At 35.2% G+C, this 27,494-nt stretch overlaps 1 protein-coding gene across 1 annotated transcript in view; it reads left to right on the top strand.

Annotated features, from left to right (window-relative positions):
* Window positions 1–26,613, top strand: part of HBS1 (translation elongation factor EF-1alpha (GTPase) HBS1) — a 45,703-nt gene extending 19,090 nt beyond the window's left edge. Inside the window, exons 7-14 of the mRNA XM_071590291.1 lie at window positions 12,124–12,283; window positions 12,771–13,019; window positions 14,759–14,988; window positions 17,499–17,732; window positions 20,218–20,391; window positions 23,905–24,104; window positions 25,151–25,396; window positions 26,371–26,613. Coding sequence (XP_071446392.1) covers window positions 12,124–12,283; window positions 12,771–13,019; window positions 14,759–14,988; window positions 17,499–17,732; window positions 20,218–20,391; window positions 23,905–24,104; window positions 25,151–25,396; window positions 26,371–26,379 — 1,502 coding nt within the window. The 3' untranslated portion in view covers window positions 26,380–26,613. The remainder of the gene's footprint in view (window positions 1–12,123; window positions 12,284–12,770; window positions 13,020–14,758; window positions 14,989–17,498; window positions 17,733–20,217; window positions 20,392–23,904; window positions 24,105–25,150; window positions 25,397–26,370) is intronic.
* The last annotated feature ends 881 nt before the right edge of the window (window positions 26,614–27,494 follow it).

The following is a 27,494-nucleotide window of genomic DNA, read 5'->3' as shown; positions in this document are numbered from 1 at the left end:
ACCTGGACTCTCCACTCAGTAGCCCAGGTATCCTCTGGTTCTACAACCATTTCCCTACTACTGAAATAAAGAAATAAAATTTTTGAAAGATTTCCATTAAATTCAGATTTGGGGAAGCACAGTGGGAATTTAAATTCAGGGTTAAAGGGATTCTATGCTTTTGCGCTTATAGCTTCCCAGTATAGGAGTCATTAACTCACCCATGCTGAAGTTAAGGCTGCAGCACCTTTTGCCTTTGTATCTTTGTGCTTCACATTCACAAGCTGTGGGATATCTCTGTGGTTCCTTTGTGTTGTTTTAGCCACTTGGTTAACGATTCTCACCCACCTAACTTTGCCTGGTTTATATCCTTCTGTTGGTTTTACCATTTCTAGTGTGATTAGCTATTGAGTAAACGTAACGGTCTAGTATATCTCTGGAGGATGAAAATAATGTTTTTGTTTAAATTTTCCCCTTTTTAATTTTTTTTAATAAATGGCCAAATTTGGCCTTGGAGCTAGTTGCTTTACTCAATTTTAGTCTCTTTTTCAAGTTAATTCCTGGAAGCCATTTTTTTATTAGTTTACTCATGAAAATACCACTTTTTGTGATTTTAATTTTCTGCTGGACTACTGGGTTTACTAGTATTTCAGGGAAAAGGCTTTATTGAAGTGGCAGTGTCTATTTTTTTGCATAATTTCTGAAGGGGCAAATGCCCCACAGATAGCATAATGGTTAGACTGATTTTAAACTGCAGTATCAGTTCACACTGTTTCCTGGGGAGTGGTTGTGGATTCAGGTCACAGTGCACATGAAGTGAAATATTAAATTCATTATGATAGAAAAAAGGGGAGAAGTAAAAGGAATAGAAAATCAAAGCCAAAATCTGAAAATTGGGTGTAAAGGAGGGATACAGGAAGCCATTGAAAGACACCTTGATATGAGCCAAGGGTGCTGTACAAGAAAGGTTTATATTCACAAGATGGGATTACGAAGATCATAAATGAAAAAAAGGCATTGTAGAATAGAATAGTAAGCCACAGATTACGGAAGAGATGGTTTAGAAGATATACATGAGAGAATAAAATTATGGAATAACATAAATGCAGAATTAGGAAAGAGAAAGTATGTAGATGTATAGTACACTATTAAGGCCGAAGGAATTGGTAGAAAGACGAGTGTATGTGTATGGAACGTTTACAAACAGGATGAAACAGGTGTGCTTTACACATAAGTGTAACAACTGTCAGGATGTTAGAAAGAAATATCAGTTCATACCCTTTAGAGATATGAATGGAAAACTATTAGTCAAAGGAGAGAAATATGCAGTGAAGATGGGAAGAATTCTGTGGTAATGGTATTAGGAATGTGAGTTTTGAAATAGAAATGAAGTCTGAGGATAACTTAGATCCAGGTGTATCTGTTTGCAAGTAATTAAGGAAACAAAAAGGGATAAAACTAGGGATAGATGACATTCCTGCTGAGTTACCTAAGGGTCTGAAGACTTTGAATCAAAGCACTTTTATGGGTGTATTCATAGCATATATGAGGGAGGAAATTGGCCCGAAAAATCCATTATATAAGTATTAAATCTCATCTAAAAAAGGAAAGACGGTAGTATTTGAGGATTGTTAGTCCATGACTTGGATTTTTTACCCAACGAAGGTAGTAGAAAAGATAAATTAAAGGATGGAGATGAGGGCAAAGATTACTTTAAGAGAGAGCTTGGGTTCATGTAGAGTAAGGGTACTTGTGAAACCCTAGCAGTACTTATTAAAGTCACTGATAGTAAGAAATATAGAGCAGGGTATTTGTTTTTTGGTGAATTTCTGTCTGGATGTCCACCGGGTTAGGTTCCACAGAAACCTAATCCATCATCCATCCATCAGATCCTATGTTGGTATGATTATTGAGAAGGTATTTGAACCAGTAAATGGGGAAGAAATAATGAATGTATTGCAAAAATAGGAATAGACTGGAGGTCTACGAAACTTCTCTGAAACCTAATTGCCTCGGGGTAGTGGGTAGCGAATGGAGAGTTGTGATAAGCAGAATTTATGTGGGGGGGTCAGACAGGGATGTCCATTTTCAATTTGCATGAATGGGAAATAGTAAGAGAGAAGTGTGAGCAGCTGAAGGCAGGAATTAAAGTTGGAGGGAACTCCTGAAGTCTGATTTGTATATGTTCAAGCATTATTTAGTCATCTTAGGATTGAAATTATTGCTGAGCCCGTTACAGAAAGAGTGTAATAGAAATTCAATTAATATCTATGAGAAAAAATAAAGATAATGAGGTTCTTTAAAAATAGGAAATCTACATTTAACACTGTACTAGATTAAAAAGTCTTACAAAGAGGAAAGCATTGATGACAGGTACTGTAAAAAAAGGCATAAAAAAGACTTGTGAAAATTTAAAAGAATAGCATTACATGCCTTGGAAATTTGGTCTTTGAAGTTAGAGGATAATTATAGATCCTTGAGATTTGGATATGGGGGAGGATGGAAAGAAAAACAGTTTCAGTTGTGGTAGGTGTTGAGAGAAGGCTGTTGGGAGAAACTCTAAGGAGGCAGATAAAGTGGATGTAAGGCATATTGAGCCATGATGGACTGTTGAAGATTATGATATGGAAGGGAGAGGGTTAAGTAAACGAGGCAGATGTAGGAAAAGAACCAATACACTGGATAGAATAGAGGGGTGAAAGAAGTTAAGTGAAGCTGAAAAAGGTTCTGATATAATTCCAGTCCTGTTAGGTTGGGCTTAGTAATATTGCAATGATCAGGTACTTAAAAAACCTACTCTTTGCAGGTTTACTCTTAATATTAGTTATATCTTTAATTTCCCATTTCATGTATATTAAGAAAGTTTGACTGTGAGTAGTGAAATGTAATAAGGAATCCACTCAATCAAAAAAATTGTGGGAAATTTGGGATTGATTCTATTTCATGGAAAAAACTGATCTGAGGAAATAATCTTAAGGTTGGCCAAAAAAATTATGAATCAGACATAATATTTTGGATTGTTGGTGTGAATTTCTTCTTTGTAAATGGAGGGTGCGGACTGCATGGCTCTCAAATTGACAGTGTATTACCAGTTGTCCCATTGGTGTCTTCTGGAAGAAGTAATAATTGACGATAAATCACCATACTTTTACTAGCGGGTCATTGATGTTGCTGCTCTGTGAATTTATTAGTAATATTGCGGAATGCCTAAGGGAGGACTACTCTTTTGCTCCAGTATTCACTTCAGCTGACAGGCACTTGTGACTGTTGGTAGGTGTACGTAGCAATATTGTGTAAGTGATTTATGCAGCCTTAGCATGATGTAGGAATACATTATGGGAATGGCCTTTTTTAATTTTTGTGAGAAATTCATCCTAGGCCAATGTACTTTAAAACACTTTCAAATTACAAAAGTAAATAAAGAAGGCATGTTGTGATGATTAATAATAGTCCTATTGGTGGATATTGACAGTGTGTGGGAAGGACAAAGCCGCCTTTTTACTCCAAGTACATTATTGACAGAGCCCTGTCTAAGCCTTGGAATTAATGTTTATGTTTATAATATTTTAATAAATACTGTTACTCTTTTCAATTTCTTAGGGACTTGAAAACCTACATTTAATCGGTACATTACCAATGATAATAATATGTTTTGATTTTCTGACACTCCTTATGGTCTTCCCGTGTCCTCCACCCATCCTATGCTTACCTTCTTGGATTAATTCCAGGAACCAAACCAAAAGAACATACATTACCCACCTGCTTGAGGTGGGACTTAAACCTGTGACATTTGGGTTATCACATGGATGTGTTTCCCCCTTAACTATCTTAGCCATATATGAAAATATTTTATTTTAGGCTTAAATTGGATTAGTATCCTTAATGTTACCTCAAAATTAAAAATAAATAAATTTGGAGCATTAGACTTATGTGGAGAGTTTCAAATTATTTGTAATACATCATTTCCTCTGTTCAAATAGTGTATTTCTTCAATCAGCACCTGAAAAAATTCAAGATCAAGTAATGTTGGAAGTATTTAATAAACTTTTTTGCTATTTTTGTGTAGCATATTAAGTATCTTTTTTAAGGCAGTTAACTTCTTGGGAATTCCCTTATTGTTAATCCTGGCATTATTATATTTATTCATTCCATAGGAACAGTTGTATTTGTATATAGTGTTGTATTTTTTAAATCATGATCAAGTGACTACAACAATGCAACAGTTACCACTAATGTATCCACATAATCTATTGGGTTACTCATGAAACATTGAATTGCATATTTAAATTTCATTACAAAAATCAAATCGAAATAGTTTGGACATAACATTATATGGTTACTGCATACTGATAGAGTTAAGTGAAAATCTCTCAGTTTTTTAGGGTTGATTGCACTTCTTATATCAAACTTTCAATTCTATCTGGCTAGCAGGTCACTTACTTTCAAGGCAGCTACTTCACAGGTGAAAATTTTACAGATGGTTTCCAATATTTAGGTGCTAGGGTAAGGTACAATAACCCATAAAATGCTGAAGTCAGCCCCGAAGTTACTTGATTAGCATTTCTCTGATTCAAAACAACATTATTCTCAAAATGCATGTGTCAGACAATTGGTTATTTTCTCAATGATTACACATTGGAGCTCTTGTTACTGATGTTTGAACTAATGAAATGCAATCTTGGAAAAAAAATTTCCTATCCTGATTATTTAATGAAGAAGGATTTCCATGTCTTCCCTCTTAAGGCCCACTGTCGTTTTTTTAATGTTGGGTAAGATGTAACATTGTTGTAGAAGTGTGTGCTCACATAGAGTAAAAACTAGTGAGGAGGAACTTGAGCCAACCAGTGCAAGTAAACAAGTATGAAACTAGAGGAATGAATAGTAGAGGGTAAACATGAAACTTTTTTCCTGAAGTTCTCTGCAGATGTGGGCAGTCTCATGCCATGCCAATCCTTGGTGTTTGAGACTCTTTTACCTCCCTCGGATCCGCCTACCTTAATCATCCAGCTAGTCTCAAGGATAGCCAACTGGCCAGAATAATAGTGAAATATGGGTGCAGTAGTGAGAAAGCCAAGCCAAACTCGCCTCTTGCCTCCACATAGTTCAGAGGTGCACTGTGGAGTATTTTTTTAAGCATCATTGGTCTGTTTTTTAATTTTTTTAGCCTCATCCGGTCTGACCAGTATCCAACCTAGGTATTTTTTGGTTTATTTACAATTCAGAATTCTGTTAAAAGCATGTGGTGGAGAGGGCAAAAGCAATCTCTCACACACATAAAGTTAAAATCACACAAAATAAATGAAATTGATAAAATTTTCTTTTGGTTCTGAATTTTTCTACTGAAATCATTATCCCATTGTATAATATATCCATTTTGACCTGGCAAGTTTGAAATTAACTTTTTATGCTAAGTTAAGGAAGGAACCGCTTAGTATAAGAAGTATAAAAATGAATGCCTAAATATGGATGTGAATTGGCAAATATTACCCTTCAATCCCCTGACCTATCCAAAAAAATTGGGGTATGACTCAAGCTTATGGAGAAGATATGAAAACAATATTTTTTCCTCCCCATTGAAAATCTTGCACCAATAAGTCTTTTTCATCTGTAGCTACTGCATCTGTTGATGTGGGGCAAGTAGGCTATTTTACATCTTGCAGCAAGATTATGTCATCTAAAAAAGTAAACATAATTGGTTAACATTGAATTTTTCACGAATAAGATGTTTATAGTGAGAACATTTTTATCAATGGTACATGTTTATCCAAATTGTGTAGTCCCAACTTGTATACTTAGATTTATTTCATTGATGTTTCTTTATTGATGGAAATTCTACTTGGTACATGATAATCTTGTTGAATTGATGTGAATTTGTGTAGAGTGAGCTTAAGAGTGCAATATGACTGTAGCGTTTGGAGCACCCTAAAAACCAAAGCTTTACTACTTTAAGTACAGTCTGCAAATATTCTACAATATTTATTATGCTATATGGTATACACAGGATCTTCCTTTGGTTCAACGGAGAGGGCATGAGTCTGTCTTTATCAGACATGAAAGGAGGGTAGGCATTTTGAGCTCTGGAAAAAGTATTGAAATGTCGCTCTTCCACTTTATTTCACACCAGGCTTGTGTGATTGGTCAAGATATTTCAGATTGGATGACTTTCTCCTTGCAAAATGTGGCAACATTTCTTTGTTCTTCATATTGTACAGTATGGGTGAACTCATTTTGAGCTATCGTTTTCTGCTGAGACATTTTTTCAAGTTTGGTATTTAAAAAACAGCCCTTGTGAGGCTTCAAAGGTAAACTTTTTCCGATACTCTTGAGCTCCATCGTTTGGTTTTTCTAGGAAATTATTGAACTACCCACTATTGGAGTTTTTGGGGTAAGAAAAAATTATTCTGGACATTTTTGGGGTAGGAATTGTGAAAGCATCAAATTGTTTAATGAAATATCCTTTTTATGAAAATGATGAGTGTGTAAAGATTAATTTAAAATCATTTCAGTTAATCAGTTCCTTCCATGAATACCCCAACAACTTATAACCTGTCCATCATAAATAATACAGGTGATGCAGATTGAAGTATCAATAAAATCAGTGGAATTCATTAGTTCTTAAAAAAGTGTCCACAAAAATTAAGTGGTTACTTACTTCGTTTAAAGATATTCAAATTTAGCTTGGTAGATTTTGCCTTGATTCTGACTCTTGTCAAGGATCTTGATTCCTGAGGGAAGTTAAGTCAAAAAATTTCAATACTGACACCCCCCCCCCCCCCAGGCAGTGCTAACAATCTCTGCTTTGGTTCTGAATTGATGTCACAACATGGTGACCAATGTGGATTTTGTGCAATCCTAGGATAGATTGCTTTGAATGCGTGGATTATCATAATTAATATTACATTTTTTTTCATTGACCATAATTCCTCTGCAATAAAACTTATTGGTATGTGTCTTTATCCTTTCACATCCTGCCCTATAGATCCCTTCCCCTTAAATCTTGCCTGAGGTCATCAATATGAATCATTCTCCCTGTTCGCCAGCCTAAATATTTCTAGCCTTTTCCCTATTGTGATTTGTACTTACACTGGATTTAAATCACTTTTCAGCTAATAATGATTTAATAGAAATGATATTCTTTTGAGAATTGCTCATTTTGGTTACTCATTATGATTATTAGTGTAAAGTTGGAGATTGTGTTATTTCAAGGGAGTGGATAGGTCACAGTTGATGTCATGGGAGTTGATTTGAAGTTATGCTTTGATTTTTTGGGACTGAGGACAACTGAACACTTAAAAAAATCTTGTCTCATTTGAAGTGTTTGGAATGCTGAGTTGTAATGTGGAATGCAAACTGAAGACTGGAATTTGCATTGGAATCCCACTTTACATACTAGATGTCAAGCTTCCATCCATCCATTATCCATGGAAAATGACTTTATTCTGTGGCCAATAGTTCAAAATATTAATCACTTTCCATTTTTTCTGTAGGGTTGCAGAGGTTGAGACCTGCATTATAAGATTACCATGGTTGTAACTAATGCCCACAATTTTATTCTGAACCACATTAATTTGCTATAGATATGAGAACCATTTAAAGTCATAACAATGGAGCACATAAAGTGTAGCCTAATGCAGTTATGTTATAGCTTTATGAAAAAATGCATGTAACCAAAAAAGTGACCAAGAATTACCTTTCCCAAGTGCTGTACTTGGATACATTTACAAGAAAGTGAAATTTTCTTTCCAAACAGAATCTGAAGATATACAGAAGCACAATGATATTTTGTTGAGAATTCTCTGGTGACTTTATGAGAGCAAGACTGCATAGTTTATAAATCCATAATATAAATAACAGCATTATTACTGTTGGTCACTGTATCAGAAGTTCCCTCTTAAATTTTACCTGTGTGTCCATTCAAGCATCAAAACAGTCTTACTTTGAAGCTTCGTGTGTGATTTCTGCAGCCAAGTGTAATGTTGAGTTTCAGTATTTTTGTGGAATAAATAACTTCTTGAAATTTCATGCCTTTCAAAAATATTTTAATCAGTTTCAACTTTTCCATTTCATTGGGAACAGGACTACATGATGAAAAGTCTTAAAAATTATTTTTATTCATGAAAGTAATTTGCAAGGGGGTGGATTCAGGTTGGAATTTGGATGACATAATTATAATGAGGAAGGAAGATGACAACTTAGTTTGGAAAACAAATATGGAAGATGTATGTCAGCAGATTAGATCTGAGTAATGTAGAGAGAGTAAAATATTGTGATACTTGTAGTTTACCTGTTACCATGCCATGGATAACTTTTTCACCAAAGTATTTTAACAAAATCAAATTGTGCTAAATATGCAACTAATAATTTTAGTCAAGTGTAATAAAAAGAAAGCTGCAAAAAACAGTCTTCAAACAAACGCTCAACTTTAACTTGTTTCATATTTGAAACAAGGTATCATTTCTTCTTGGAGCTTTTCTTCTGCATATAAACAGTAATTGCAAAGACAAATATCATGCTTTCTCAAACTTCTACCTTGTAAAATATCCTATTTATACATTTCCACTTATTCCCTTTTGAAATGATGATTTTCCCAATATCTTTATTGCTGTAAGACTACCTATCTCCTTCATGTACTTCAGTTTTAATACACTAAAGGATTATTTACATTTAACCCAAAGCATTGTAACCTTTAGCCTAGTAGATGGCATAATGCTAGACTGAATCTGAGGTAGTGTTACAGTATCAATTAAAAAAATATTAGCGGTCCCTGATACATTTTCTTACATTTTGAAAAATTAAATTAAAAATGGATAAGCATCGTGTTTTACATTTAAATGTGGAGTAGAACATATTATTTAAAATTGAATGTTAATCCACTAAGGATGATTTTTTGCCCCTATTTTGGACAAACATAAGTAATAGCAAAACCGAAGAAAAAGATACAAGTGGCTCCTCCAATGACTAAGTACAATATAGAAATTGTTATGATTGTGAACCTAGAAAGAATATAATTGTAGTGTTATTAAATTGGTTGTTACGGTTTATTTTATTCCTTATATGAATACTGATATTACAACATTACTTGTTCTCAATTATTTCTCTATTACGGGGTTGGGTTATGGTGATGGATGCCAACCACTATAATTTATGGAACATGCCTTGGCATGTCAGGGTTTTTATTATAAGCAATTAAAATAGCGGTACAATGTAATGTGATTCATCAGGATTAAAACTATGAGACGCATAGTAAGAAAGGTAATGGATGAATGGCATTCCTTAAATTCTAATAAGATACCTATTAACATAGACTAAACTTGAGAGGCAAAGGCACTTAAGTTCTCACATGAATATCAGTTGCCTCATCAAGAATACTGTTTATCTGGACAGTAAATCCAGTGTTTCATACAGGGAGTATGGGAGCCACTACAGTAAAAATACTAAACATTCCATCACACAAAACACACCTCTAACTCAAGTGTCATCGGGTCCTACTGAACTAAGTTCGACTTAACAAAACTTTATTTATATGAATTAAAGACCTCCTACAAACCAAGGCTGCCAGCAAAATAGTGAATTTATGACTCAAATTGGCCAACTATCACTCTTGCAACAGGAAAGTCTTGTGATCTCACGGCGGATACCTTTCTAGCATTCCATGATTTGGAATGTCCCAAATAGGGACTAGAGCCGTCACCCTAAAATGTAAGGCCATGAAGGACCCAGGACTGGTGCTGCTAAGAAACTTGTGTCAAGGAACTCTTCTGAGAATTAGATCTGTAGATCCACCACTGAAGCAGTAAATAATGTATCCCTTCAGAGGTCTTGGCCTTCAGCAGGATGGCCAGCCATTCTTGAAAACTAGGAATGGTAAAAGCCTAGAAAAATCCAGGTATACCTGGGATTGAGGAGTAAAACCTTAAATTTTGCAGATTAATGCTAAATCACTGGAAATTAGTTAGGTGAGCATTTGTTGGAAAATTGCATGAATTTTCTTTATTGAGATTTGGATGGCTGATATAATAATTCTTTTAAACTAGGTGCTTTAACTGTCTCATGTATTCTGCAAGAAGGGAAAAGAATTGTGCATCAAATATGAGTACTCCAAGAAGCCATTCGTGTAGTTAATTGAAAGTTGCATCTGAAAACAACTGATTACCTGCCACTGAACTGGTGCAAATCAATGTAATTTTTATCACATTTACCTTACCCTGAAAGCTAACAATATAGCACAGAATTAACTTCTTTGCACCATTAACTATGTGTTTAGAAATGCTCATGATTGTTTATCGAGGGGATCGAGATGGTGCGGGGGCTAACGTACTGGCTTCCCACCCTGAGGGCGCGGGTTCAAATCCCGGCGGTGTTGAATATTTTTCAGAGGTATCTCGATCCCTACTTGAGGTGCTTTGTGGAGGGCACTTTGAGTGAGTACGGCGTCCGTCGGATGGGACGTTAAGCTGCGGACCCCTTGGCGCCTTTCGTAAAGAGTAGGCTAATGCCGACGCCGGGTTTCTCTCCACCCTTCATCCTTTCCTGTCCATCCCCTATGGCGCAAATGACCTTAGCTGTCGGTCGCCTCCCCTAAAAACTACTACTACTTGTTTATCGAAAATTCATTCATAGTTCATTAACTAACTGCCCATGAATGTCTATACTACAGGAATTTTGTAAATATTTGCAAATGTAAATATGGCAGTATCTGTTTGATTACATTGGGGATGAAAACGGAACGGTTAATTGAAACCTTGAAAACAAATTTTTACTCTTAAAAATCTGGAATCAGAAATGATGTAACTACTGACCACCCAGCTCTAGAAGGCCATGGGCTGTACTCCAATTTTCAAGTGATCTCATTTAAGTGTTATTGTCTGATCATGTTAAAATCAATCTGTCTTAATCCCAAGAGCGATTCCAGTTGATCTGTGTTTGGATTTCTTTTTTACCTCAGAAATTCTTCCAAAATTCATAATGGTTGTCAGGATAGAACTTATAACCAACCCAGGCTGTGCATCATGAACTGCGTAATAGATAGATTTATTCGCCATAGAACAACATATAATATGTTTAATGAACCTCTCAATCTCGGCAAAACAACTGTAGTACCTTTTGAAAAATATTGTAAACCTAATTTTTTACCCATGCACAGAGTTCAATGCAGTGAAAAGCACCGTGATAATAATAACTATTCATGTCATGACATAATATAACATGCTGTATATAATAAGTACATAAAATACATTACTGTATGTAATTACACAAAAATGTAGTATCATGAAAATTGAAGTAATTGCAATCATATCATACTATCATATCAGGCTCTTTATTATAAACAATTAAAATAGAAGTACAATGTAATGTGATGCATCAGGATTAAAACTATGAGACACTTTGTAAGAAAGGTAAAGGATGAAGGGCATTCCTTAAATTCTAATAAGATACACTATTAACATAGACTAAACTTAAGAGGCAAAGGCACTTAATATACTCACATGAATGTCAGTTGCCTCATCAAGAATATTACTTACTAGAGAATTTCCTCTACCGATGTAATTATTTAAGGTAATTTTTAAATATTTCCATGATAAATGTATCTATTTTGACTTAGAAAATTAGTAATGATACGTCATTAATATCTCTTGTTATGAACTATCAATTTTATTTTTCAATGGATCGGGAAGAGATGTGTGTCATTTATCCTTGCTTTAGATTAGTTATGGATCCTTGAAAGATTTTTAAAAGCGAGTTGCCTTTCCCAAAGTAGCACTATTATGCATTTAGCATAAAAATGGTAGAGATTTTCGTAATGTTGTGCCCAGTGAAGTTTGAAAGATTCAGACATAAAGTACCAGTATGAGTAACAAGAAACTTCAGCTTTATTTCTATCCTTTTCTTGGACTTCAGAAAACAGGGGTGTACATCATGTCTTTTCAAATGAGGCATGAATCAAAAAAAGGTCGCATGATTATCACGTTAGTTACAAATTGATTCATTGTTAAGTTACCGAAGTTAAATGAGTGATTTCAAAAATGGAATGGTGTATCAGGTACCACATTTGGAGAACCACAAGTAAACTAGCAGAAGAGGGTGAGAAGCCCTCTGCATTGCATGATTCTGAACACAACATGTCCTTGTGTTGTCAACTCTTAGGTTCGAAGCCCAACTCACGGGAGTTATCACCACGATCTCAGTCACCTGCACCAGCAGGGGACAAGAGGGTGCCAGACGAAGAGGTCCCTGAGGAGCGGAGCATGCCAATGGCTGGAGAAGATCCCATTGCTGCTGACCGAGACAACATCACTCCTCTTAAGTGAGTCCCCATGTTCACCCTCTCTTGCCACTATCAGGCACTCTCAGACTGCTGGAAATGGCATAGTTCTGTGGTATCACCTTATCATTTTCAATAATAGAAGTAATCGCATGTACCATTAATATCAATGCAATTACGTTCAACCATTTCACCCATTGGGAAATTTCACTTACAGACATAAGGGTGAATGATTATGAAGAGTAATGATTTTCTTCATTGACCAAATTTTTCCTACAGACCTGAGTATATATCAAATGGCTTGAAAGTGGTAGTCGGGACTTATATATTTTTTTTATTTCTGTGACAACTGTGACTCCTGTAGTATTTTAGGGTTGGGAGCAGAAATTAACTATGTCTTCCACAATGGCAGGAGAAATTTGAACAGCAAAAATCTTTGAATTGAAAATGTTTGTCATGAATTAGGAACATATAAGCATTACATTCTTGAGAGGGGAAGGGGATATAGTGTTTGCATTGTCCCTTGCAGGTCTCGTGGTACAGTGGATGCAGTGTCACAGTATGCAAAGGAGCGTGGGGGTGAAGGCAAGAAGGAGCTGTTGCACATGGTGGTAGTAGGCCACGTAGATGCTGGGAAGAGCACTCTGATGGGACACCTGCTTTATGCCCTCGGACAGGTTAACAAGCGGGTCATGCACAAGTATGAGCAGGAGAGTAAGAAGCTTGGCAAGCAGTCTTTTGTCTATGCTTGGATTCTTGATGAGACTGGAGAGGAAAGGTGAGGGTGAAGTGCCAAATTATCCCTGCTGTTTACATTTATTTTAAATGGTGTCTTAGGTTGGTTCTTTGATTACCAGTTCCATCTGTCGGAAATTTGAGCTAGAATCAAAAGAGAGAGCTTAGTTCTAGAAACTATATTTATACTAAGTTAGTTTTCACTCACTAAAGCCTGCTAAAACCACAGGTAAGATCGTAATCCCCACTGCAGGACATCAAAGATCTTTAAAAGATAGGCACAAGGTATCTTTGACATCATTAGAAAATAGAACTGAAAATGAGGTATTAAAAGAAAAACTATTACTGGGAGAATCAGTTGCTGGCATTGACATTTTAATGGAATGGTGTAAATCAGGATGACATGTGCCAAGGATTTACTTTAATGAGTTTTTATTCTTTAAACCATTCTTTTATTGTTTTTTCAAACATTTTAAGGCTTTATCCGTTAAAACCTAATGTATTAACTGACTAAGGGGATATGGTAGTCCAGTGGGTACAGTGCTGTGCTAGTGATTGGAGGAACAGGGTTCAACTTCTGGGAATGACTGGTTGCCCTGTCTTCACCTAAGCTCTGTGATTTTTCAAGTACCTCATATTCCTGGAACACCAGAGGTGGAACCATGATGTTTGAATGATGTGAGCTCTGTCCTCACATATCAAACCATTCAGATTGGTTAATATGGATTTTTTATTGACTGGCTAAAAATGTGTGTGAAAATATGAACTACTACCCTTAAAAATGTTTCTGTATCTTATCATGTATATCACAATGATGCTAACTTTGAAAAAAATATTATTGAAGAAAAAAATGTTGGTAGTGCACGTATTAAAATTGAATGGTTCATGGTTTCCTGTTTTCCTTGAGTTGCTGAATACTGGGAAACATTCTTGAGAAATATCATAGACAGGGAGGAAAAACTGAGATTTTAGGCATTTACTGACAAATGACAAAAGACTGACATTTGTTGGATTAGTTGTTGAGACAATAAATTGGAAGAATAAATATGGACTTGCTTTTTTCCCTAGAAATCCTCATAATTTCAAATTGTCCTGCCGATGGTCATTAAGTCCATTCTGTGTTGTGTGATTTATGCCTCCTTTATATTTTGCATCTAATCTGCCTCTGTGAAAATACTGGCCACATAAATAAACAGCCATTATCTATTCCAATGTAGACATTAATATGTATCCTTTAAGCTCTTTCTTTTGTAGATGTATATTTTACCATCCATGCATGTATTTTTGGAAAAATATTTTGTATCACGAGAATTGATTAATAGAATGGAACAGGAAATTTTTAAGGCTAAAATTCCTCCCCAAGTTTCAATTTATTCATTTTTAGATTTTAAATAATTTTTTACTTGAATAGCTTTTTGAAAAAAGAGTTCCCCAAAGAGAAGTCTTTGGCTGTTTGTACATACTTGAAATTATCATTTGTGTTGTTTCAAGTAAATTCCTTTGCATGGTTGGCTAGGTCTGTAGGGTTATGGTATCCGGGACTTTGATGAGCAAAAACTATTTTCATTGCAAAGTTTTATCAAATAACCATTTTGAATGCAGAAATGCTCACCTTCCCAGAATTGAATGTTTAGGCCGCAATGCCTCTCCACTTGAAAGGTGAGAGTTAATCCTATGATTGGGGATCCATGCATCTCCTCTTCCACCATATGGGTAACAAAGCCCTTTCCCTCACACTGACTGAAAGTATGGTGTCTGTATGGGTGTGCTTCCTTTCAACAGGTCACGGGGGATCACTATGGATGTGGGCCAGAATCGCTTTGACACGCCAACCAAGTCAGTGGTGCTTCTGGATGCGCCAGGGCACCGGGACTTCATCCCAAACATGATAAGTGGAGCGGCAAGGGCGGATGTGGCGCTTTTGGTGGTGGATGCAACACGTGGCGAGTTTGAAACAGGCTTTGAGAGCGGTGGACAAACAAGAGAGCATGCATTGCTCGTGAGGTCCCTCGGTGAGCAACTCTCATCCTCACCTCCCCTCCAGTGCTAAGTCCTTTGCTCATGCAGTAAAATATATCATTTCTATTTAATTCTTATTTTCTATTTCTATTTAATTGGTATATTTTTCTTCTGCCTTATTGATATCATCAAAATATGTACTTAACTCTTATCCATAATCTGATTACTTATTAATAAAAAATAAGAATGCAATAATATAGTTTACTCAGATATTTACAATAAAATGTATAGTATTATTCTCCATACTGGCAAATTCTTCCTCTTCGTAGTGTATGTCTCTTACTTATCTCCAAAAACATTTTTATTACAATGCTTCGAGTATTTAAAGCATTGTACTTCATCTGTGCCTTGTGATATTGACTTAGGCTACATGTATATTGCCAATGTTGCAGCTTATTTTTCATCGGTATTAATTTTTAATGATTCTGTCTTGCCACCGTCAGTAATCTTATTTAGATATACCATTTTAGTGAAACAATACTTCACTATATTTTCATAATTTTGGCTCCATTGCCCAGTAAATCCATGTTTCTTTTAGGGTGAGTGCACTGTCAATAATTTATTATTACAAGAGAAGTTCTGATCAGAATATTGCACTTTTTCAATATTCTTCTCACTTTAATTTTTCCTTTCAGTGCAGCCAGATATTAGGTTATGTGCCCAATATCACTGCGAGCGAACCAACCATTCCCGGTCACTTTTGACATCTGCACTCAATAATTATATAAACATAACTATTACCATTATTTTCCCAAAAATACTTTTTTGTAGGGATAAGGGACACCCTAAAATGCAGTGAACTGTTGATTTTCCTGACCAGTCAAGGCTAGAAAATGCACAATTATCTAAAAATGTACTAAATCAGAATTATTTCTAATTCCTATCATAGTGAGCAGGCATATAATATAAACTGGCTGTAAGATGCTGTTCTAAATATACAAATTTAAGCAGAAGCAAAATTATCCACTTGGGATTGTTCAGAAGCCAACCACCGTAAAGAGTCTTTTATTGTAAGTTTCATGAGACAAGTATTTGCTTGTAAATCAAGATGTGCAGTGAATGAATTTTACTCCATATGGTAAGCTAAGCTTGATAGCTCATTATTGCTCTTGGAAAAATGGTTTGAAATAAACAAACTGTCTGTAAATGTGCTAAAAACAAATTGTATTCAATTTAAAGAAGAGGGGAAGTGCCTCAGTTAGATCTCTGTTTAAAAAGCCAACCCATAGAAAGGGTACACAGCATTAAGTTTTTAGGTTTGTCTCTTGGTGAGTCCTTAAACTGGGGGACCCATATCAATGACCTTTGTTCCAATTTGGCAAAAAGTGGGTTTATTATGTAAAATCTTACAAACATTTTAGATTTGAATTTTCTAAAAATGGTTTACTATGGCACTTTCAGTCACAGATGAGCTATGGAATTATTTTCTGAGGAGCCTGGCTTCCATAGAGTTGTTATAATACAAAAAGCATGTATTAGATATAAAGCAAAAGTACCCCCGTGGAAAACTTGTAAAACTTATTTTAAAGAATTGAAAATTCTAAGTTTATCCTGTCTGTATATTGATTACTTATGTATGTATGTCAAGGATAATATTATACAGCAAATTACCAATGCTCAAGTACATGGGCATAATGCTTGACTGAGTGTTGATAAACATTTATTCTACCACTTCTATGCTATGCATAATAAGAGTCCCTTTCACGTGGCCATCAAAATTTTCAACTATCTGCCACCAGGCATAAAATCTGCTCCTTCTAGGGGTACATTTAAGAAATATCTCAAGCATTTTTTGATAGATAAAGGCTATAATAGTGTGGAAGAGTTTCTGGAGTCTTTCGAATGCTGAAACAACTGATTGTTGTTCTCTGACTTGTCCTGTATTTACTTTGTACATTCCTGGGACCAATGAATATCATCATTATTATTATCTATCCCATCGTGTGAAGGAGGAAAACCTATTTGATTCACTTGATATATTACTTTTATACATATATTGAGTTAGTGAAGTCTAGTTATAAGGATTCAGAGGTCAATGAAAATGTTCTGTGGGCCTATTGCCTGGAAACCAGTGATTACACTTTCAAAGTGTTACACCCTGAGAATCAAATAACACAAGTCTACTGCCATCTGTCATAGGTTTCAAAATCTTTGCTGCTGTTGACACATAAAACATACTAGCGCACTGAATTTTCCCATTTTAAATTAATTAGCTTCCCTCTGCAAAAATAATTTTTTGTTAATGTTTGGGAAAATTCATGATCTCAATTATCTGAATGACTTCATTTTTGTTATACCCTGGGATAAATGCCTTTACTGACATAAAACTTCTTGACTATCATAATATCAGGTGCATTTAACATGTAATTTGGAAATAAAGGAATAATTTAAGTGAAATTTTTTGATCAGATGAATGGGAATTGATGAATTTGTATTTGCCCAGTAATGATTTATTATGTATGTTGATTTATACAATTTTATTTTGTTTGTTCCATAATTATAGGGGTCAGTCAGCTTGCGGTTGCCGTCAACAAAATGGATAATGTTGGCTGGTCACAAGAAAGGTTTTCGGAAGTAGCATCCAAGCTTGGCACTTTCCTTAAGCAAGCTGGGTTCCGTGAAGGTGATATCACCTTTGTGCCATGCAGTGGGCTGGTTGGTCAAAACTTGGCGGTAGCCCCAACCGAGGAGGCACTTCTCAAGTGGTACTCAGGGCCCTGTCTCTTGGATGTTATAGGTAAGATTGGTGAATGGATGACATGGTGCATGCCTTGGAGCACCTTTCCCCACATAGAAATTTCTCTAAGATAATGATTATTGCAGTGTTGCTACTCCCATATTTAACAAACATTTTATTCCTTCGAAAGGAGGGAAGATGTGGTCTATAATTTGAACTTTGGAGAAAGTTTACAATTTGAAGTGAAAACAACTGCCTACCTACCTGTCTCAAAATGATCTGTATAACCTTCACATCTCATCCAAAATGGTTTTATTTTCACTCTTAGCAATCAGAAATCCATTGAATACTACCACATACTAAGTGCATTTCCTATTGATGGAAAGGAACCGATAAAATAGAGGCAATTGTGAAGGAATTCATATAACTTGAGAATGTCATTTCCGAAACATTTTTCTCCCGTAATGAATATTTGTGCACCTATACCCTTTGGAATTATTTAACTGTGATGCTGTAATAATATTTTTCATTTTATTGGAATGATGTTGGGTAAATTTTTCCAGCATCCTTTTTAAGTAACCTTGTGATAACAGATTTTAAGTTACTAGGAGTGCCTGAAATTTTAAAAGCCAATCACTCATGCCCTTCTGGGAATAACTCCTGAATGCTTTCCTGCTAACGTAGTAAACAACTGTTGGGTTATAAATGCTGGCATTTTTTTCTTCGTCCTGTCATCAAAGATTTATGTCTAACAAAAGGCAATGTAAATGATTAAAAGCAAAGAAAGGGAGAACTCCTCCTGTGTTTCCAGCCATAATTGTTACAATTACATTAAAATGTAATTTGAAAGAACAAATGATAGGGACTGTCAGAGATTTTAAATTGCTGGTTAAGTAACTATGAAAGTGCTCAAAAGCCAGAAATATTACCTCTTAGTTTAGAATTACAAAATTAAAGCCACATACTTTCTTCTTGTATTCCAGAAAAGGAATATTTTTTACACACCTGGGACCAAAGATGAAACTCATGATGTTGTTATTTCATAATGGCAAGTATAAATGTATTCAGGGCATTTTACTTGGCCTAATGATTTGACGAATTGCTTCCCATGAAAAGATCAAAGAATAAGTTTTATAATAACAAGTTTTATTGAATTAACCTAACACTGTGTGGTATTCTCAAACAAATGTGCTGTCCTGCTATATTGCTTGTGAGCGTCGCATGTGGGAATTTGGAATTACGTGCACCTCATTGCTTCAACTAGGAACTCAAACAGAAAGGACACTTAACTAGTGCACTATTAGAGCTATGAAACAATTCATGGAGCAGTGCTACCAGAAATATTCCTTCTGTGGTATAGATATTCGTTATGCAAGAAAGTTTGCATGTTATTCTAATTTTAGTTAACTATGGTTTTTGGAATTCTTCATTAAAAATCAATCATAATGAATGTAACTATTTACACACCCTTAAATAAATATTTGCAGAATGCTACATGAACTTAAGTATTCTATGACTTAGGTGTTCAACTCACAACTTTCCTATGCATCATTTTCCCAGTTGCCTCCCATCTTCTCATGTAGAGGTTGTTGGTCACAATTTTTTGATCACTGCCAAATAAAATCCTTTCCTTGTCAGGCATGTCCTTGTTTGTAGCATGCTTATCATATTAAAAGCAGAACTTCTTTCTTGGTTCACATTGTGGACGGTTTTGTGTATTGAAAGAAAACTGAACTTATTTAACTGATTTCTCACTGTCTGTAAGATGAGAAAATAACTCAGGAACTGGTTGGCACATTGCTTCGATTGAGTAAGACTTTGTCATATTTTTTTTAGGCAATCAAAGCACTGTCTTCCAATGCACAACTGAAAAATAAGAGCAGCACACAGTAAATGATTATGTTTATTAGGAGATCAGGTAATTGCATAATGTGTTACACATGCAAAACACATAGCAAACCTGAACTCACAAATGAATAGGGATTGTGATTTCTTTGATCAGATGATTCTGGAAGCTTAGTGCCATAGTGCCAACTGGCACTATGGAAACTATTGTGTTTGCACAGAAACTTTGTCTTCCAGTCGTTCCTAATTGTTTAAAGGTCAATCTTTATATCAATACTAATTCCTCATTTTGACTTGCGGCAATGGTCTCTGAATCTGTATTTAACTCTTAGTTTTTATAACTTTCCTTAGCTTTCAACCTATGAATGATCACAGTATTTTTTCACTTACAAAATAAGAGTGTTTTGTACAGATTTGTGCTGATTCTCAGTGAAATTTGGATCCCAAATGCTTTTACTCATTAAATTCAGACCTTCAAGAAACATGCTCTGTCTTCTAGAATCAAGATTGTGATCTTATTTGTATGGGTTTGTTCTTTAAATAAGTAGAACTAGATCTCAATTATATTCTATTTTGGTAAATTTTGGCCATCTCTATGTACTATTTAAAATTTTCAATTTTACATACTTTGATACTTATACATCTTAGATTATGTGGGTGCTATATTAAATGTGCATATTTTCCAATCTTATCTTTTCAGATAACTTCAAAACTCCCCCAAGGCCTATAGTGAAGCCGTTCAGGATGTCAGTGAATGATATCTTCAAAGGCACTGGCTCAGGGTTCTGTGTTTCTGGCCGAGTGGAGACAGGCACTCTTCAGTTGGGTGACCGGGTGCTTGTCCAACCACAGGGGGAGCTCGCTCAGATCAAAGGTGTGGTTTTTATCCCCCGCTATTCTTTCCCATTCTTCTCATTTATTATCGTATCAATACTTCTTGAACAGAGTGTGGAAATTCACATGGCCATAAGATTATCAATATATGCTAGAGCATCAAGAATTGGCTGAGTACTATTTGCTAATGAATAATTAAAATTGATGGCTTAAATGAATAATTGAAATAGTAGACTATTTGGGCCCCATTTTGATTTCTATACAGTGTAAAAGTCTTCTTCCTACATTTCCTTATGGAAATTGTTTAGTTTCTTTTAAAGTTTAGGGTCAAAGTAGTGAGGATATAAGGATAAGAATTGCATTTGGTAAAGGAGCTTTCACAAGGAGGAGGAAATTTATGTCTGGGGCATTGAATAAGGAGGTTATGAAATGGCTTGTCAAAAGTTTAATGTGAAGAATTGTCTTGTATATAGCTGAAACATGGTCATTAATGCAAAATGATAGGTGTAGATCGAAGGATTTTGAGATGTGAATGTCAAGAAGGATGGAAAAGGTAAAATGGACAGAAAGGAAAACAAATGAGGAAGTGCTGGGCAAGGAAAGAGGATTGTTGGGATAAATCCAAAGGAGAAAGAAAAGATGGATGCAAGAAATTTTGATTGGCAATGGATGTTGAAGACTGTTGTAGAGAGGAGAATGTTAGGCAAGCAAGGAAGGGGTAGGAATAGAATAGGGGTGTTGGACGGAATAAGGGAGGAAGGAAGTGTGCTGAATTGAAGAGGGGCTTATTTTAGAGTTAGATGTCAAGTTATAATTTGTGGGAGAGGCAAGGGAGTTGTACCATTGTGTAACCTGTGTCCATCCAAAACCTACCCCAACTAGTAGATTACCAGTCAGGGAAGAAGGCCCTTCTTGTGTTCTGTGGCATGTGCTGCATAGTGAGCGAGCCTATCAGAGCCTATTGTTCTTATTCCTACCCAATTTTATTTGCCCCAGCCTTCATCCACCTCACAAAGTTAAACTAAATCTGCAGACTTTCTCTCGTGTACTCACAAGTATTCAGTGCATTGCATGATCAATGCTCTTGAGTACTTGCATCTGGATGGTAAGTTATACCATTGGCGAGAGTCTGCTTATGAGCTTTCTTCTCCAGTTGAAAGAGGAAATCTGAATGAACTTGGTATATTGACAGCATTTCTTGCTGAAATTATGAACTAAAATTTATAATAGGTCTAGTAGTTCAAGATTAAGGTGATGTGGTTGTTTTTATGGAGAGAATGAATGACAAAAAGTAGTTGCCTTTATGAGTAATGATGAAACTTTAAATTCGTAATTTTGTTCTTTTTCTTGAGAAAATTTTCAAAATTATACATGGATAGATCTATTCACCATAGAGCAATACATTATTGTATGGGCTTCATTAAAGATCGAATCAAATTGACAGGTAAATTAGATTTATCTGCATACAAATTCATACCCAGATGGATGGATTTGAATTACATAATAACGGGTATTAAAGATTTTTAAAACAGATTTCCCTGCATTGGCTCTGTCTATGTATTCTTGGACAGTATAAAAAACATCATTGACAAGTCTTTTGGTATTTTTTAAAATTGTTTTTCTTGGGGAAGTATTTGTTTTAGCTCTTTTGGAAGTCAATTTAATAGCAGTTTTCATGAAACTTCTGGATTTTTTTGTAGTACTGCTACTTGGAAATGGCCATTATAAATATTATCCTTACCCCTGGTGTCATACTTGTGAACATCTCTATTTTTGACCAGAGAAAAGGTTTTGGTGCAGGCATACAGAATCACATTATACATATGTATAAATACAAGGAATGGTCATGATTTTGTGACAATTGAAATACTCCCTGCAGGATTTTCTTGCATTTAGTGTAAATGTAACCCTCCGTGCATCTTTTTGAAGGGTGAGTAGTCTATTGATGTTTCTGTGTGCTGAACTCCCCCAGCTGACAATGCCATATTGAGCTATGGACTCAAATATACCATGGTATAGTGTGATTATTACTTCTGCATTGAAATAGTTAGCAAGATTTTAAAAGGAATGGGGCTGAGCATAATATTTTAATACATTTTCCATTTGGAACCTCTGGATGGACTTATTGTCTATTTCTAAAGCCAATAAATTAATGTGTTCTGACTCAGAATCAATTGGTTTCCTATTTCTACAGAAATATTTGACTTAGGTCTTCGTTTCTTCATTACTAAATTCCAAGTAAACTGTTTTTCTTGCATTTAGTTATAAATGATCGTTATGCAGCCATTAAGCAACTGGATTCACCATAGCATACATATCAATTTCCAATCAAAATGATTTAGTGTGACTTGCTATTAGACTTATGTCATTTGTATATTTTCTGAAGAGATTATAGCTTTTTCAATGTTGTACACCTGGAAAAGTAAAGGCCCTACTATAGAATCTTGTGGAACACCATATTTAAACATTTTCATTGTTGATTTGTAGGTAACACTACTTTTCCGACCATTTCTACCCACTGTTTCCTGTTTCACAAAAAAGATGTCAGCCAGAGATGAGCTACTCCCCAGATATCACAATGTTCTAGTTTAATCAAAAGAATACTAGATTTTACAGTATTTAAGTCTTTTGATAGGTCAAGATTTACCCCAAAAACATAATTTTTATCTCTTAAAGCTTGGGCAATTTTAGTTACATAATCAGTGTATGAAGTTTCTACTCTATATTTTTTGTGAAGCCATCCTGTGACTGAGAAAGAACTTTATTTTTGATGAGGTATTTTTAATAGTTCTTCTTCCATCATATTTTCGTGTATTTTTGAAATAGATGAAATTCGTGAGAATGGCCTGTAATTATCCAGTTCCATCCAGGTCTTTGGCTCCCTTTCTATGAAGTGGAATATATTTGGTTATCTTTAATACTTAAGGAAACTACCCAGCTAGAAATGATTCATTAGCTATATTTGTAATAGGTTAAATGAAAGATTCCTGACAAAATTTGTAATCTAATTAATTATATGTCTGTAAGTTATGAGATCAAATCATGAGTTCAAGTTTCATTGTGGCAGATTTTGATTTAACCGGGCAAGTAGGTAAGAAAATGTCTGCACTTTTAGTCAGGAACTGCTCTCAGGTTCAAACTATGTGATATTTGGAATTAAATGGGATCAAAATAACTAGATTTTACAGTGTATGAAAGTTGGTAGTAATGCATGAGTATTTGAATAATCTATTAAGGAAATTTTACCCTGCTAATAAACTTATATACCCGGTAGACCTAAGAATTTTTCATTAATTACATATGCTACTGGGTTAAAGTTCTGCAAAAACTCACCTCTTTTTTAATCAAGAGCTATAGAAAATATGAATTTCTATCTATAGTTAATTTACTAACTGTAGAAGAATTTTCAAATCATTCTACTATTGTACAAAAATTTCCAGGAAATATACTATTATAATGGTCTTTTACATGTTTGAGCCTATAAAATTCTACAATTTTGCCTTGAGAAATTTTGCTGCAAATTATTATAAGAGTTTTTTTTTCTGCTGGGCAGGGATTGCCATTGATGAACTACCTGCTCAAGTGACCTTTGCTGGTGATCAGCCATGCGTTACCCTCTCTGGAATCGACATGCAGAATGTTATGGTTGGCTACATTCTCAGTGATCCTGCTAATCCGTTGCCTGTGACATCTCGAATCACTGCGCGAATTGTGGTCTTCAACATCAAAGTTCCTATTACCAGAGGTTTCCCTGTAAGTATATGTTCTTGAGGAGAGATCCATTCCCCAGGATTTGGATGATTTTTTCTGCATTAAGTAATTGCACCATTAACTGACTTAACCTGTTGGCCTTGATTGCTTATGTTGCAATTCTTAATTTATCATAATACAATTTATGTCGGCTTTTCTGTATTGAGTAATGTTTTCAGAGTGATTTCATTTTTATATTTCATATTGGAAGAATTAGCAAATATATAGTCATCATCAGTATTTCAACCCTAGATTTGGTTTACTGCAGCCCTCCATTCTACTCTATTTAATGTCAATTCCCTCAATCCATGATACCTTCTCTGTTTTAGATCCTTCTTAATTTGTCCTATGTACATGTCCCTTGGTCTTCCTCATATAATCTTCCCATCTATTTTTCCTTCTATTATATTCCTAATCAATTCATTGTGCCTCGATATGTGTCCAATCCATCTCTTTCTTCTTAGCCATAGAGTTCTCCATATGGCCTTATCCTCTTCTGCCCTTCTATATACTTCCTAATGCCTTAATTTGTCCATTTAATCTTCAGCATTCTCCTCCAGCGCCATGTTTCAAAGGCTTCTATTCTTCGCGGGTCCACTTTTCCAATTTCCAAGTTCCATGCTCTACACGAAAGTCTTGACAAATTGCTTCCTTGTTTCCAGACTTAGGTTCTTTGAACATATTTTCCATGTTATAGCGTCGTGCGGAAAAAAACATGGATTTTCAAATGTTAAACTTGCCAATGCAAAAGTACGTATGTAATGCGTTACTTACTCTGCATCACCATGTGTATTTTGTTTGGTTTGGATATATCATATGGTTGGGTATGTTTTTTTATGATAACCTGAATTATTCATGCCCTGTACTTCCTGTGAGTCTTGTTAAAAATGTAATGAACTCATTGGAAAAGAACCAAGTCTGGTTTTATGGTAAAAAATATTTAGCTATGCCACAAAGTACCACTTGACTCAATTGAATGTATTCATATTCCTCATAGTGAATCCTTCCAAAAAATTTGATCAGTGGCCTTGTTGTCATTCATTTCACAGGTTGTGTTCCACCACCAGTCTCTCCTGGAGCAGGCTGTTATCACCAAACTGATAGCACAGCTGAACAAGAGCACTGGTGAAGTGGTGAAGAAGCATCCTCGGTGTCTTACAAAAAATTCCAATGCTACAGTGGAAATTGAGACAGCACGCCCAATATGCGTGGAACTCTATCGTGATGTGAAGGAGCTGGGAAGGTTCATGTTGAGGTCTGGAGGGCTTACGATTGCAGCTGGTCTTGTTACTCAGGTAATGTAATGTAATAGTTGCCTGGTACTTTGATTGTGTCAACTGACATAAATAAGGCATGGTTGATCATGTATGTCTTAAGCTCTTACTTTCAACTTAGTCAATCAAGGTCAGGAAAGTATTCTGGTAGATTAAAAGGTGTATAATTTTCTATTAGGTTTTGTCGCAGTTGACATCATTTCTACAAGGCTATGCAGTTAATGAACCTTTAGGTAACAGTTTAATACAACTATCTGATTGTATGGAAGCCACTATGTTTTTTAAAGGATACTTAACATGGCTCTTTGATTACATTTAAGACTGGCTTGTGATTTTCACAGCATGATTAAAGAGAATCCTTGAGATGACTTAGAGATTGCTTAATGTACCCTTGAGATAAATGGTAGAAGTGATCATTTTTCGCTAATACTTGATTGCATAATATTCCAGTGTATGAAAACTCCATGTTAAAAGAAATAATAAATAGAATGTTGGATCTGCTCAAGCTATTTCTGACTGGAGGGAAACCATGGCTTAGTTATAAACATCACTGAAAATTTATTGTGCATTGGACATTACTAGTGGAAAATGAAATTACCCATTGTTACAGCAATAATATTCCTGTGTGTGTACATTTGTAAAAATAGTTTGATTCAGTTGATTTATTTAGAGAAAATGGTGAATGTTATAAAGTCCTAAAATTCACTATTGGTGGATGATAGTACGGAAGAACATCTGTCAAACCCATATGACTACATGGGGAAATAATGGAAGTAAAAGTGATTAAGCATGTAATTTTGTGTTTGAGATTTATTTTGGAAGTTGATGAATGGCTTGTAGATTAAAGAAATGAAACCTCGAGAAGTATGAGGTAATCTATCATTTTTCTAGGTTTTACTTTATACTTGCCTGCTAGGTTGTTTTATTAAGGATACAGGGCCTGGCTTTGAATCTATGAGTGAAATTAAATTTAGTCTTTTTTCCTTCTTTTTCAGATTCATTGACCCGAGTCCATACCTAGGACAATCAATTATGACTGCAATGCTTCCAATTATAGCCGCAGCTTAAAAACATCATTTCCAATTGTGCGAGGAGGATGAGAGGGCAGTCGTTGAAATGGGTTTCTACTCTGCCACTAAATGTGTATGGCTGAGGGGTTCTCTTGATTCTTGTGGTTATTTTTTATGAATTAATTTCATGCAACAGATAAAAAAGAATAAATACAGTTCAATCAATTACTCCTGTGGTTTTCCTTAACCTCTTGATCAAGTGATTCAAATCTTAATGTTAGCCAGATAGTGTCCCATTTCAATGTTCCTGTCATTTTCTCCAAAGGCATAGAGAGATTTGAAATGTTGAATTTTAAAGCAGTCAAGATGCACCTATTTGCTGTATGGAGCATGTTGCATTCTTTATCATGCTATATCAACAGTGTCTTTGCATGTGATAAAAGTAGGTAATAACATAGGACTTGTTGTCATAAATAGGAATTTATTGGTCCGGAGCTTCTTCTTGAGTACAGTAAAGTATAAGTAGATAACTTGATTTTTATGACTTACAATAGATATATGTATATTGTCAAAGAGATTCCCAATTGGAAAGCTATTAGAAGTCATAGAAACAGAATAGCATCCAAGAAATGATAATAATACCAAAATTCATCAAATCAATGTTTTAAACATTACAATGTCAAGTTAGAACAGCTTAACAACTGAAACATCAAGATGCAAACAAATACAAAAATATTTATCACAGGGCAGCTAACAGGCACTTTGGGTGGAGGAGTAAGTAATCGATATGTGATAAGTATTCCATTTACATTGCCCTCCCAGGATTCAGCTACCAAGTATAAGCATAGGAATTTAGCTGTAAGCTATGAGATTTCATTTTTCTGAATTTCCCATTAGAGAGACTGACTTCAAGAGGTAGTTAAGTTAAACTTTCTTGTGCCTATACTTTCACGATAGAGTAAAGATCTGCAGAGTCTGTAAGGGCTGCATCAATATGGCCTTTCTTCCTTGCATGTCAAATGTACATAAGATCTAAAAGAGTATTTACATTGATTATCCTTGTTTTAAAAAATAATTTTATGCATGTAGATATTGTTAGAATGCCAATA

The sequence above is a fragment of the Hetaerina americana genome, unplaced genomic scaffold, assembly GCF_022747635.1.
Source record: "Hetaerina americana unplaced genomic scaffold, ioHetAmer1.1.p SCAF_4, whole genome shotgun sequence".
In the NCBI taxonomy this organism is placed as follows: domain Eukaryota; kingdom Metazoa; phylum Arthropoda; class Insecta; order Odonata; family Calopterygidae; genus Hetaerina; species Hetaerina americana.
The sequence above is the reverse complement of the archived record's forward strand: the minus strand, read 5'-3'. Positions and strand labels throughout refer to the sequence as shown.